The sequence below is a fragment of the Mastomys coucha genome, unplaced genomic scaffold, assembly GCF_008632895.1.
Source record: "Mastomys coucha isolate ucsf_1 unplaced genomic scaffold, UCSF_Mcou_1 pScaffold20, whole genome shotgun sequence".
Taxonomy (NCBI): Eukaryota; Metazoa; Chordata; class Mammalia; order Rodentia; family Muridae; genus Mastomys; species Mastomys coucha.
In genome coordinates, this window is record NW_022196903.1 from 13,645,587 (window position 1) to 13,660,478 (window position 14,892).

The 14,892-nt window shown below is 37.2% G+C and overlaps 1 protein-coding gene across 6 annotated transcripts in view; it reads right to left on the bottom strand.

Moving 5' to 3' along the window:
* Nucleotides 1-5,835: 5,835 nt before the first annotated feature.
* Asz1 (ankyrin repeat, SAM and basic leucine zipper domain containing 1) overlaps nucleotides 5,836-14,892 on the bottom strand; it is a 52,558-nt gene continuing 43,501 nt past the window's right edge. For 5 of the 6 annotated variants that reach the window (XM_031381235.1, XM_031381233.1, XM_031381236.1 and 2 more), the window contains 3 exons: nucleotides 10,238-10,343; nucleotides 9,338-9,451; nucleotides 5,836-6,268 (listed from right to left, as the gene is read on the bottom strand). In XM_031381235.1, coding sequence (XP_031237095.1) covers nucleotides 6,116-6,268; nucleotides 9,338-9,451; nucleotides 10,238-10,343 — 373 coding nt within the window. In that variant the 3' untranslated portion in view covers nucleotides 5,836-6,115. Of the gene's footprint in view, nucleotides 6,269-7,885; nucleotides 7,959-9,337; nucleotides 9,452-10,237; nucleotides 10,344-14,892 lie in introns of all 6 variants that reach the window. The other variant, XM_031381234.1, reaches the window with a different exon arrangement.

Below are 14,892 nucleotides of genomic sequence, written 5' to 3' on the forward strand. Positions count from 1 at the left end.
GATACTGATAAGGCAATCTGCATCTACAGACCCAGAAATAGAGGACTGCTCAAAAAGTTTAGAATTAGGTTCTCTAATCACTAACAAATGTATCACATAAGTCCAGTATAACATTTTTGTTGGCATTTGAAGTGAATGCATTACTCACTAGTGGACGTGCCAACAAGAAAATCCGCACCCTATTTCCACCCCCTCAGAGCCACAAATTACTATTTATTAAGCAGTGACAGAGGGACTTGGAGTGTACAACAGAAGTCATCGTGGTGATTGAGGCTCTTAAAGATTAACTGTCATCGTAGAGTTAAGATCAAATCAATTCTGGCCCTATAAAATTTCCCATTAAAAACCTTCAATTTTAATTTTGGGATTTGAAAGTCTGATTGGCTTTGTTTTGAGGCAATACCCTTTTCAATATTTAAATACCTTATTTATCACATTGAATTGATATAGTTCATTTAATTTAGAATTTGACTGAAATACTTTTCACGGGAAAGCCTTTAGAATTGAGTTTTCTTTGTCCATTGCTCATCTAAGCCTCATATATTATCTTTATGCTAAACACACATATACACATACATACATACATACATACATACATATGCTAAAACTGGGTAGCAGTTTTTTAGTATTTTCACTGTCTTATCACACACAAACCTTACATAAGAATATTCAGCTGGGCTGGTAAAATGGCTCAGTGAGTAAGAGCACAGACAGACTGCTCTTCTGAAGGTCGAGTTCAAATCCCAGCAACCACATGGTGGCTTGCAACCACCCATAGTAATGAGATCTAATGTCCTCTTCTGGTTTGTCTGAAGACAGCTACAGTGTACTTACTTATAATAATAAATCAATCTTTGGGCCTGAGCAAGCAGGGACTGAGCGAGCGGGGTTGACCAGAGTGAGCAGAGGTCCTAAAAGTCAATTCCCAACAACCAGATGAAGGCTCACAACTATTTGTACATCTACAGTGTGTACTCATATACATAAAATACATAAATCTTAAAAAAAAAAGAATATTCAGTTAAGGTTTATGTTGAAGTTTCTGTCTTTTACTGTTTATTGTAATGCTAAGTGCTGGTCTCCAAGATCTGGAGTGTACAGGTAGCCTCTGGGACTGGTTCTGAAGTTAATTCTGACTGGTGAAAAGAGACACTAGCAGCTCCTAGCTGGGGAGAAGGGACATTGGTAGTGGTGGTGATTGGGGGTAGGTTTCCTGGGCTAGAGATGAAGAGGAAGAGAAAAGGAGAAGGGGGAGGGCAGCGGGGGGTGTTATAGAGAAGCAGGGAGAGTTGCCATGGCCTCTGGACCAAGAGAACATGGCTTAGAGGGCTGCCTAATTGGGTTAAGAACAGCCAAGATGGAACATAGTAACTAGTAAGTGATAATTTGGGGTTATCGGTAGGAAAGTAGATTCTAGCAACACAGAGCGTAGGCAGTTGCCCAGCTACCTTTCATCAGGAACATAAATGGTCAAAGGCAGAAGGGAGCCCTGCACTGGGATTTTTTAAATATTTTTTTTTACAACAGGTTTAGAAAATGCTTTTAATGGTAAAAATGAAGCTACAGCATGTGAATACCTAACATGAATCTAAATAAGTACCTGGAGACTTGTAAATATCAATGTTAAAAGCTACTGGTTACACCAAATCAACACCAAGTTTCCACTGGAAGCACTGGAAAAGGAAGAGCAAATTAAACCCAAACTAAGCAGAAGAACAAATCAAGCTGAAGCCTGGATATAACAAGGGCTAACGCAAAACCAAGGAGATAAAATAAAATAAAATAATAAAACAACAGGAAAAAAATGACACGACCCAAAGTTGGCTCTTTGAAAAAGTTAACAGTAAAGATACTATTATATCCAGATCAGAAAGAAAACAAGGTGTTAAGATCAGAAAGGAAACAGGATGCTTACCAACACTAGGCAAAGGAACTCTAAGAAAGAGTTGGAGCAATTAGAATACTGGCCAACTTTTGAAAAGGTGTTGTTGCTGGTGACCAGGCAGATTTAGTATATAGTCTTTGCTTCCTGTGGCCTGAGTGGGACCTCTCTTGTGCTAGCTCTGCTTGGTGTTTAAAGTTTCTCTTGGTAGACCATACAGCTAGATCTTTCTTGATTTCTAATTTTGTGGTGTCTCCCTTTGTGGATAATGTCATTGATAACTTCACATAAGATTCTCTCATGTTTCCTGTAGGTACTCTGATCCTGGCACACAGTGTTTGGGTTTCTTCTAAAATCTGATGGGAAGTTCCCCCAGCTACGGATGCTACCAAAGTGTGCCTCATACCAACTCAGCTAATGGCTGGGCTCACTTGGCCCATCTCTGCATCAATCTCTGAGGGCTGGGAGGGCTGAACTCAGGAAAGGAATAGCCTAGGCCATTCTGAGTATGTGAGGTATCCAGGTGCTGCATTCTCAGAGCAAACTCTTTCAAAATGAGGTTTTAGATACTTTCCTCCCATGAATCTATGATGGTGGGTCTGGATAATTCCCAAGGAAACCTATAATGGCCCCTCTTCCTATCGTGCAGGTTTCTCTGCGGTGATATTCACCTCTCACAACTATGCGCCCTTTGGCCCCAACTTTACATGCCCCTTTTTGGCTAACTTACAACTTTCTCTACTCTTCCTCCTCTGCTTTCTGTTTAAAATTATCAAAGTAAATTGAAGCTAAAAGCAGGCTGCTGAACCATACCAGAGGCTCTAAACTGTGACCCTGAAATTTCTTCAGCCAGACTAACTAGACTATGTTTAAATTCAGCTTCACACAAAGTCTTCATTCAATATACAGGCAAGATACAAGTTCTTTGTCATAATTAATACAAATGCCAACCTATAATAAAGGTATCTTTGCTATGTGGAACCTCATAAGTAAAGCCTTTAATATCTGCATGTTTATTGGTGAATCTGGTCTTATGGGCTCCCATGAAACTGTCAGCTTAGCTCTGTTCATAGCACATTCTAAGAGCTTTCTAGGTGGTTTCTCTGAACGTCCCCAAATCACTTCCAAAGCCTCTGAGTTTCATAGTCAGATATAGTGCGTATCTAATTCCAGTACTTTTTTCCTCTTGAATTAAAATTCCCTGAAGTGGAAGTTTCTGGATATGTCAGGTACTACAGACTCATGTGGTGAGGCTGACCCACATGGTGCTTTGTTGAGGCAAGACCTGTGGGAGGACGCATGATGTTTGGAGAAAGTATAAATGGGACTCAATGAACAGTGATGGTGTGCTTGCATAGCTAACTTTGCAATGCTTCATTGGTCTTGAGTCTTCACTTTCGCTGATCTTCACTTCGTTGAAGAGAGGCACAGCAGAGAACTTCTCCTGGCATCCTGGCTGGTCCTAGCTGCTCCTGCTGACATATGCAGGTTCCACAGGAGGCCTGGATGTTTCTGCTAGATCATGCCACTGCTGCTGATTTGTATTTGTTATCCTGACAGTACTGAGCTGGACTGCTGGTATCCTGACAATGGAGACTGGAATCCCCCCAAGGAACTACTTCTAAACAGCTCCAAATCCTCTTGTCCTATTTACCAACTTTTCTCCCCTGCCTTTGAACAGTGGGCTAGATGGGTATGGGGGTGGGAGGCAGTGCTGAAGTAGACTTAAAAAGTCTAAGTTCAAAGCATTTAAGAACCTTTATTAAAATAGGTTTAAGAAGTCTTAAGTCCATTTCCCCATGACTATGACAAATACCGAGCAAAGCCATTAGAGGGCAAAACATTTTGTCCAGATGTCCGGATTCATTGCTTGAAGCTTGTGACAAGATAGAACACCAGGCTTGCTAATGCAGAGTAATGCTGCTGTTTATGGCAGCCTGGCAGCAGATAAGAACCAGTAAGAATTCTGCTGAGGACAACATATTACTCTTTAACATGGTGGTTATATGGTAGATCCAAGTGTGTTGGCTAGTTTTATATCAACTTGACACAAGCCATAGTCATTTTAGCATTTTGAAAGAAACCTCAATTGAGAAAAGTTCCCAATAGATTGGCCTGTGGGTAGCCTGGGGTGCATTTTTTGGTTGATTGGTGTGGGAGGCCCAGCTCACCGTGGGTGGTACCACTTCTGGACTGGTGGTCCTGGGTGCTATAAGAAAGCAGGCTGAGAAACCCATGGGAAGCAAGCCAGCACACTACATTCCTCCATGGCTTCTGCCTCAGTGCCTCAGTTCCTGTCTCCAAGTCCTGCTATGAGTTCCTGCCTTGACTTCTCTGAGTGATGGAGTGTGACCTGAGAGTTGTAAGTGGAAACAAACAGTTCCCGTTACTTTTGGTCATAGTGTTTCATCGCAGCAGTAGAAACCCAAACTGAGGGGCAGTATACTTCCTTTTCAGATACTTGATTTCAGAAGGAGGCTACAATGGTTCCAAAGAATACTTTCTGATTCAGACTAATTAAAAGAACTTCCAATGATAACACTTATCTCTGTGATGGATGGAGGTACTAGAGTTACCTATTCCATCAATTACTACTTCCACAAGCTCATAATAAGGTCAACTAAGCAGAGTGGGAAGGGACTATATTCTAGTTATCAACTGATTTTACATCATAAAGAAATCCTTGATAATTCTATCGATACTTTACCAAGAGGAATAATTTCTATAAATACAGAATGCCCAAATTATTTTTAGTCTATAATCTGGAAATCAAACTGTAAGGCAGTGTCACTGCAAGAATGATGCTTTTCAGAAGACATAGCTGCAGCTAAATGAGTAGCATTAATTTCCTCACATTTGGAGAACACTGAGGCAGAGTACTGTTAAGAACTCTATGACAAAGAGTTTTGGAAAGTAAGTAATATAAAATTTTCGCATGTGATAGCTGAATATTGAGCTTGATATTGTGAAGTAGAGTAGTAACCCATGCAACCATAAGAGAGGACATCTCTTTCAAGTGCACTGAAGTAAAAGAGCAAGTGGTTAATCAGGTAGGATGCCTATCTTCTTCTTCTTCTTCTTCTTCTTTTTTTTTTTTTTCGTTTATTTTGCAAAAGGAAAAATAAAAATAACATGTAGCAAATGACTTCTTGTCCAAGTATCAACAAACTCTCCTATTTCTGTCTATGTCTTGATATCACAAACAAGTATGCTTTGCTATAACAGTGTTAGCGAGCCTTCACTGTGTTCTTACTTCACTGGTACCCAGATGAGCACCTCTGCAAAATGGTGTTCTGAGTCCTACAGCTCTGGGATGAACAGGAAGAGGCTGCTACTCCTTATAGTCCTTGTGCTCCTCTCTCACCCTGCACTTCTTCCCCTTTCACTGCTGTTGGCTCTTAACTATAGACAACTGCTGTTTTCAGTACAGCACCAAGTCAACCAAGACTTGAATACCATTGCTGCCTGCTAAATGGGACCTGCCTGACATTTAATCTCAATTTTAAAATTTGAAAATCAGTATTTCAGTTCAAAAAATAAAATTTACTCTTAGAGATGATTAATTATATACCAAATGCCATTTACTTTCATAATATCTCTAAAATATTATATATAGAATATTTAGCAAAAATACATAAATGCTAATATATTTTGGCCTTATATATTAATTCTTAATTTCCTTTGTATTTAGCATTTAAAATACTTTTTCAAAGTACTTATAAAGATTTTCATGTTTTACTATTGCTTTCTCTAGCATTTTGCTTTCTCTAACACTTTCAAAATTACTAATTAGTAATTTTCCTAGCAAAGTCATATAAATAAAAAGGATGATCTTTATTATATAATAACAAAAGAGAATAAGGCCTAAAAGGAATATCAACTTATAAACTCCTCATAAATACTCTAAGCTTTTTTTTTTTTTTAATGACAAATGAGCACACTTTTTCTGAATGTAAAGAATACCAAACATTTATTTTCCATGTGATTTAGTCAGGTTTAAATGAAAGAATTAGCCATAATTTATTTCTTGATTGAAATGAACATAAAAATGTAATAAACTATATAATTGAAACTGAAGTGACTTTCTAAAGAAAAACTGTACTTTATGTTACCATAATTTTTCCTATGGAGTATAGGCAAGGAAATAAAGCTATGTTGTACCACAAATGATTAAAAGTAATGCTAGGACACTTTGAATAAGATGTGCATATATAACTTAAATAAAAAGTAGTATTATTTTCTCTGGAAAGTTAGCTTGCAGATGAAAAGCAGCAGCCCGAATCCACATACTGTAACTGCTGACCTCTTTAGAATTCGAGTCTTCCATGTAGAGACCTCTTCTACTAGTGGGATATGAGTTGGGTCATTTTCCCGTTCACTCTGCATCTAATATTTAGAATGTAAAACAAGAGTTAGTAGATACCATAAAACGAAAACATTTTTTTTGAAAAAAAAAAAGTTCATAGTAATTCAGTAGTTTTAGATGGAAGAAATGCAAATCCTCATGACAGATTTAAAGTGAACATGCAAATCTTTACCAGTGTCTTTCATAGATCATTATTGCATTTACATTAATAATAATTTTATAGATGATCACATTTAAAAATGGTGTTTTTAATGTCATGAGAGAAAGCTCCTTTCATTTCAAATTAAGGTTTCTATTACATCTATAAGGTGTAACAAACAATTGGTTTATTTACTTTTGAATTAAATTTAATTAGTATACCATAAAAGACTGAGCCATTCTTATAGCAAGACTACAACAGAAGGTTAGCCAAAGTCAGAAGACAGTGCACTGTAACCACAGCAATGAAAGTTGACTTCCTAGACTGCTTCTAAACTCCCACAGGGACATATTTTGAGACAGAGCCTCCCACCAGTGTGTGTTCCTAGGGGGTGGGGCTTGGGGAGGAAGAGGTGAGAGATAGATAGCTGCTGTAGTGGGTCAAGAGAAGGAGAATAAGCAGAAAGCAAAAGATCTTTAAAAGATAAAAAGAACTGGACACATTCATAGAGTGATATTTACTAGAAACATCCTGAGCTGGAGTGACGATAGAAATATTTTCAACAATAGTAGGAATAATGCCTTTGAAATTCTACAGTATAAATATTTAATTTTCTAAGTCTGCAAAATTAATTTCAAATTTATAGTGCAAAAATAGACTCTGATGCTAATCTCATTAAGACTGTAATCTTGGTTTAACTTCCACATGGCTTCATTCAGCAACAGATTCTTTTTTGACACTGATGCTCCATTTACTGAATCCTGAGAGTCATTCCCTTATTAAACAATGACCCTTTCTGACAAGAGTTGTCAGTGTGTTGGTTTGGAAGAGAATGATGTGGTGTTAAAAACTAGCCTTGACCTCTCCTATCCTTGCTCTGATACCTCGGTGCTTATCTGTGATACCTTGTATATTTCTTTGCAACGTTCCTATTAGTAAATTTTAAACTATCAAAAACTTAGTGAGCATGACAACTTAGTCCCCAAAATGGAAGCCTTCCAGAGTTTCTGAGTAAAGTCTCATTATAACAAAAACTGTTCATGTAAGAATAATTTAGAAATATCAATCTATTCACTTGCTAAAAAATAAGACTTTTCTGACTAAAGAACTATACTTGCTATTGTTAGAGGCCAATCAACATATTTCCAGGCTATTACATGGAAAATTTGAATTCTTGGTTGAGAAGGGTCACAGGAAAAAATACTACCTAAGTAGTAAAAAATAGATGACAGTTCTTTTCACAGGTATATATTATTAAATGAAATATTATGATAGCTAATCATATCATGTTTTAGGTTCAGGAAGTTTAAAATAATGCTTCTTAATTTCATCTGACACAGTATACTTTGGTTCTTTCTCTCTAACTACATCTCACTGCCACACTACAACCAGGTTTTAGTTTAAAAAGCCAAATTAGTAGCTACTCCTGGTATAAATATGCTTTTAGGAATTTCCTGCACTTAAAATCATGCTTTCAAAGAAGTTTCTATACACACACCTTCTACTTTTCCTTGAATCCTCAAGAAGAATATCCTGCTGAGTAGAATACTTCCACTTTCCTTCAGTTCTAGCTGTGAAAGAGGAATAGGATGCATGTTGCGCTAACATCTGTGCGCTTAGCATGCTCAGCACGCTCAGGCTCTCTAGCTTGTGGAGGCACTCTGAGCAGCTGGCGAATGAAGGAGCGAGCGTCACACAGAACACAACTCCTACAGCACCTCTTCACTTAAGGAGCTGATTTCTTTCTGAAGCTGAAATGCACTACTTCTTTTCCTGTTTCAAGCATCCTCCTTCCACTAATATAAGAATTTGCTTTGCAACTCTGTTCAAGGATTAAAAGACTTCTGTTGATTCAATATATTTTAAGGGAGATGACAAATTACCTTGAATATAAAGTTTGCTCTTAAATTCTTTTGATAAAATATTGGTGAAAATATTAAATGAATCTTAGGCTGAAACTATAAAAATCAGATGTGTCACAAGAGTTTTGCAGACAACAAATTTACTTAGTAAATCAACAGAGACTCAGAGGTTATTTTTTTTAAAAAGGAAACTCAGTGTCTTTCCCTTTATTTCACAGCTTCAATAAAGGCTATTTCATTAGCCTGCATGTCAGTACAGACATTGTTAAAAGTGGAAAAACAACCTGTCTTTAAATCCAGACATATGCTGCTCCTATATGAATAAAAAGACAATAAAAATGTTCACATTCTACAAACAGTTAATTATAAAACATGCTATAGAGTCTGGCCAATAGGAATAATACTTAATTGCCAATCTTACCTCATTAGCAGAGCTAATCAGCATTTCATTTGCCCTTTTTGCATTTATGAAGTTATAAGTAATAGTGTAATTTCTATCTTTAACAAGTGAATAAATGTTTTCAATTATTTTCCATTGGGTTCACATTATTTTTTCAGTGCTAAGGACTGAACTAAGGGCCTGGCATGTGCTAAGCAAACACTCTACTCCTGAATTATACTCCAACCTGAATTATAGAATATACCCTGAATTATAGAAAATAAACACACCACAATTATTAAAGTGTTGGCCTGGTACAGAATACTATGGTACATAGAGTTTTGGAATCAACTCTTACCAAAGGTATCACTATTTTATGGTCCATGGCCAACTGGCCAGATGGTTTGAAAGGGGCTGTATAAGCACTTTCCCACGAGGCTATGCTTAGTGAACTCTAGAAAGACTGTCATCAGGTTGCCAAGGAGAAGGAATGAGAAGCACATATCCTTTCAGCATATCCTTCTTTAACACCCAACAATTCCTTATGTCCCCTTTTCCCTTGGGAAACTGTCCTTTTACCAATCTTCCATGTGTCCTACTGGCTGTCTTTGTTAAAACCGCTTCACTTTCCAGCATTTTATTGTGAAAGTTTTCCTGTTTCCAAGCATGTGAATGTTAACTGTATATATATACATATATACATATATACCTTCTGAATCAACTCTTTCAGTCTGCAGACCTCTTCATTCAAATCTTCAACATTACTAACCAGTTCTTCACAAACTGAAGTAAAATTTCTGGGAGAAGCCCACTCCAGTACTATCTGTTGATATTTCCAAAAATTACATCAAAAAATGGAACTAGCCTTTCATAATTTATATGCACAAAGATTATCAAACACTCTAAAAGATTAACTTATATAATTGATTTTTTTGTTCAGAATAAATCTTGGTACAAAAAGTAAGTCAGTAATTTTATATAACTAGTTGAATTAGCTTGCTATATGAATTTCCTAAATACATACTTATGTGTAGAAATTGATATTAACAATATTTGTGAATAAATAATTTCCCCAAAATTTAAAAATGACATTATTCTAGAGTGGTATTATATATTAACCATAGGAAAACAAAGTTTTTTAAACATTTTCATTATAGAGTTTATAGTGTAGACAAACAGGCAAAACAAAAACTCAAAAAGTCTGCTTTTTTGAATCATTATCTATTAAAATTTTCTTAATAAAGAAAAACTATATGTCAATATAATTTTTAATCAACATTCAACATGCTGTTTTGTTTCATCTTTCACTTGGGTTTCCTAACAGTTTTTACTTTAATCAATTAGATCGCCTTAAACAACAAATGACAAGTTCAATATAGAGATCAGTTTAGATTTTGGCTTGCCTTATTCCTCCTTGCTTGAGGCTGAGGTTGAAGGTTCTATGATCAATTACATGTACAAGAGAATATTTAAATGTACCACTTCAGATCTAATGATGAACCACCAAAAGAACTTCATCAGATCAGAACTGCCTAATGAGTTATCATGAGCTTATCTAGCCTGCTCTTCCACACTCACAGTTTTCACAGAGCAACTCTTACTTAAATACCTTGTGAGAATTTACTGGCAACTCGGTAATGATATTCTGCACAGCTGTGATTAAATGGCCACATTGCTTATTTAATTTCAAAAGAAAGTTGAGGAACTCATCACCGCTAAAGAAAGGAAACAACAGAAACCAGTTAAAAGTAATTTATGTCATTCTATCAGCCTATACATTTTTAAAAGAGATTTTTTTAAAAAAATTACTATCTAATATGTATTTGGAACTAAAATATGCATTAAGTATAAGAGAAAACCAAGCCTTTAGTCCCAAGAATGTTTAATTTCTCTACTACTCCCTAATTATTACATAATTTTGGGGGTATGAAAATTGAACCCTGGACTTTGCACTTGCTGGACAACATCTGCTGCTGAGTTAAGGTCCTTTCTCAAGAATCTCAAATTTCAAGATGAGATTATAGACACATAGATATTATTTGGAGGTATACACAAAAAAAGAAGATTAAAGAACCAATATTACAGTAGCATTCATGGAGGATGATGAATTGATTATTTTAACATGAGTTATTTGTTTTATTTATCATCATTGTCTGAGGTGACTAACACTTGTTATAGGTGAGCTACCTAAAATTCACAAAAATTAATTTAGTACTACACACTATGGTGGGAATAAGGATTTAGAAGCAGTTGACAGAAATGATACTTGGATGAACTTGGAGCCAAATAAGTTTTTCATCTAGGTAATGAAGGGAAGATGTTCTGAACAGAAAGACTTGGTAGGTTAAAAGTTTAAAAGTAGAGGACCAGTTAAGGCACAACTAAAATAAACTATGAGGAAGTAGTAGCAATTGGCTGAACATAACACTTTCTAAAGGATTTTATATTTTTTCCTAATGAAAGGCAACTAAAGGAGTTCAATCAGGAAGGGAGAAAGTAAAATCTTTGTGCAAATTTTACTTGGTGATTTGTTGTGGATTAAAGTAACATAAAATGGAAGGAGAACTGGGGACAAAGACATAGAATGCATGTAACATAATAATCTAGGATGACTTTCTTTTTCTCATTTCACTAGAAGAGCATCTCATTGAGCAAGCAACTGCCTCTAGTGATGGACAGCAAGCAGACTAGAAGATAAACAGAAAATTCTAGAGCCAAAGGAAGAGTTTGGCTGACCTGAGTTTGGACTCAAAAGTCCACATGTAGGGAACTTTCAGATATTGGGCAAATGTAATCTTATATCAAATATTTCCAATTCTGTAGAATGGAGACAAAATTTTCAGAAGGACAGAAGGAGGCAAAATAAGTATCCAGTATCTTGTCTAAGCAAAAGGCTGGCATTCAAGCTAGCTAAATTCTGGTGCAACTTCAATGAAATGAGATGAACAGATGGTAACAATAAGTAAACAGTAGAAAATGTAACTCTTGGGGGCTGGAGAGATGCTTCAGTGGTTAAGAACACTGACTGCTCTTCCAGAGGTTCTGAGTTCAATTCCCTTCAACCATACTGTGGTTCACAACTATTTGTTAATGGGATCCAATGCCCTCTTCGGGTGTGTCTGAAGACAGCTATGGTGTACTCATATAAATAAAATAAAGAAATGTTTTAAAAAAGAAAACTGAATGATATTTTAAAAAAGAAAGTATAAATCTTATTACCATATTTATCCTGATTCCAGTACATGCAAGTGACTTGATACAATTCAAAGACAGTGAGGGAACATCAATAAGAAAAAAAAATATTTTATAGCCACTACTGTCTAACTAGATTACTTTTCCTTTTAGCATGGATGTGAGCACAAACCAAGGTAGCCACAGTATCAAAACTATGATCCTGAAGGTCAGAGAGAATAGGACACATTAAGAGAAGAGAACTTGCTGGAAACTCAGCATTTAGGGAAAGAAAGTAGCCAGGGAAGCAGAAGGAAACAAGACAGGACAACTGTTAAGGATGGAGGTGAAGGGAAACATTCCAGGAAAGATGGCTGAGTACCTTCAAGATCCACTGACTCAGGCAGACAGGAGATATGAGGACTAGCATGGCTTTTGTGACTGACAGTGGCCAATTTATAGTGGAAATTATAGTGTCACTCATGGAATCCAACAGAACAAATAACCATCATGTTAAGTAAGGAATTCTAAGAAATAGAAAAGACAATTTGGAATGGATAGAATGGGAACACATTACCATAGAATGCTATAATCTAGAAAAATGGGAAAAAGAAATATCTGTATAGTGTGTCAATAGTATCTACTAAAATAAAAAATGTGAAAGAAAAAATCCTCAACTATGGGACAAAATACCACTTTTAACTCCAAACAACATTCTTATATATAACCTTTGGGCAAATCCTATAAAGTTTTACAAACTAGGATAAAAGTCTATTATATTAAAAATCAGTGCTGTTGCCAGGCACTGGTGGAACATGCCCTTAATCCCAGAGTTTGGGAGAGAGAGGCAGGTGGATCTCTGAGTTCCAGACCAGTCTAGTCAACAGATTGAGTTCCAGGACAGCAAGCTATACAGAAAAATCCTGTCTCAAAAAACCAATCCAAACCCAAACCAAACTGAAACACACACACATAAGAAAACAGCTCTCAGAGATAGAAAGGGCAATTCTCAAATTTATCTGGAATAACAAAAAACTCAGTATATCAAAAAACTACTCTCAACAATAAAAGAACCTCTGGGAGAATCACCATCCCTGACCTCAAGCTGTGCTACAGATCAATTGTGATAAAAACTGCATGCTATTGATACAGAGACAGACAGGTAGATCAACAGAATAGAAGTGAAGACCCAGAAATGAACCCACACACCTATGGTCAGTTGATCTTTGACAATGGAGCCAAAACCATCCAACAAATGGTGCTGGTTCAACTGGAGGTCAGCAAGTTGAAGAATGCAGATTGATCCATTCTTATTTCCTTGTACAAAGCTCAAGTCCAAGTGGATCAAGGACCTCCACATAAAACCATATACACTGAAACTAATAGAAGAGAACGTAGGGAAGAGCCTTGAGCACATGGGCAAAGGGGAATTTTTTCTGAACAGAACACCAATATAGCTTATGTTCTAAGATCAAGAATCGATACATGGGACCTCATAAAATTGCAAAGCTTCTGTAAGGCAAAGGACACTGTCAATATCACAATACAGCAATCCACAGGTTGGGAAAAGATTTTTACCAACCCTATATCCAATAGAGGGCTAACATCCAAAATAAATAAACAACTGAGGAACTTAGACTCCAGAGAACCAAAAAAACCTATTAAAAATGGGGTATAGAGCTAATCAGAGAATTCTCAACTGAGGAATCTCAAGTGACTGAGAAGCACCTAAAGAAATGTTCAACATCCTCAGTCATCAGGGAAATACAAACTAAAAAAAGCCCGAGATTCCACCTTACACCAGTCACAATGGCTAAGATCAAAAATTAAGGTGACAACAGATGCTGGCAAGGATGTGGAGAAAGGGGAACACTCCTTCATTGCTGGTGGGAATGCAAGCTGGTACAACCACTCTGGAAATCAGTTTGGTGGTTCCTCACTGGAAATTGTTCTACCTATGGACCCAGCTATACCACCCCTGGGCATATACCCAAAAGCTGCTCCAATATGTAATAAGGACACATGCTCCACTATGTTTATATCAGCCTTATTTATAATAGCCAGAAGCTGGAAAGAACCCAGATGTTCTTTAACCAAGGAATGGATTCAGAAAATGTGGTATATTTACACAATGGAGTACTACTCAGCTATTAAAAACAATGATTTCATGAAATTTGCAGGCAAATGGATGGAATGTGAAAATATCATCCTGAGTTAGGTAACCCAGTCACAAAATAGTACACACGGCATGCACTCACTGCTAAGTGAATATTAGCTAAAAAGAAGCTCAGAATACCCATGATACAACTCATAGAACCATACGAAACTCTAGAAGAAAGAAGATCACACCAAAGTGTGAATGCTACAGTACTACTCAGTAGGGGGAAGAGAATAATTTCTGGGAAGTAGAGGGAGAGAGGGACCTGTGAGGGAGAGAGGAGAGGGAGGGGAAAAGAGGGCCAGTTCAGATATGGGAGGAGATGGGAGAGAAGTACAGAGGGTCAGGAATTTGAGAGTAGGTATGTAGCAGTGGGGGAGGGGCAATTGGGGATAGCCACTAGAAAGTCCCAGATGCCAGGGACCCAAGAGGTTCCCAAGACCCAACAGGGAGGACATTAGTTGAAATACCCAACAAAGGGGAAGACAGAACCTGTAGAGACCATATTCAGTGGATAGGCATGGTCCTCAGTTGAGGTATGGGCCCCCCCACCTACCTCAAAAACATTAATCCATAATTCCTCAGTCAAAAGGAAATGCAGAGATGAAGAGTAGAGCAGAAGTTGAAGGAAAGGCAATCCAGAGATTGTACCACTTAGTGATCCATCCTATCTACTGACAATGAACCCAGACACTACTGCTGATGCCCAAGTGCCTACTGACAGGAGCCCTGTATAACTGTCCTCTGAGAGACTCTGCTAGAGGTGGACCAATACAGACGCAGATGTACACAGCCAAACATTGGACTGAGCATGGGACTCCAATGGGGAAGTGAGAACAAGGACTGTAGGAGCTGAAGGGGTTTGCAACCTCATAGGAAGAACAATATCAACCAACCAGAACCCCCAAAGCTCTCAGGGACTAAACCACCAACTA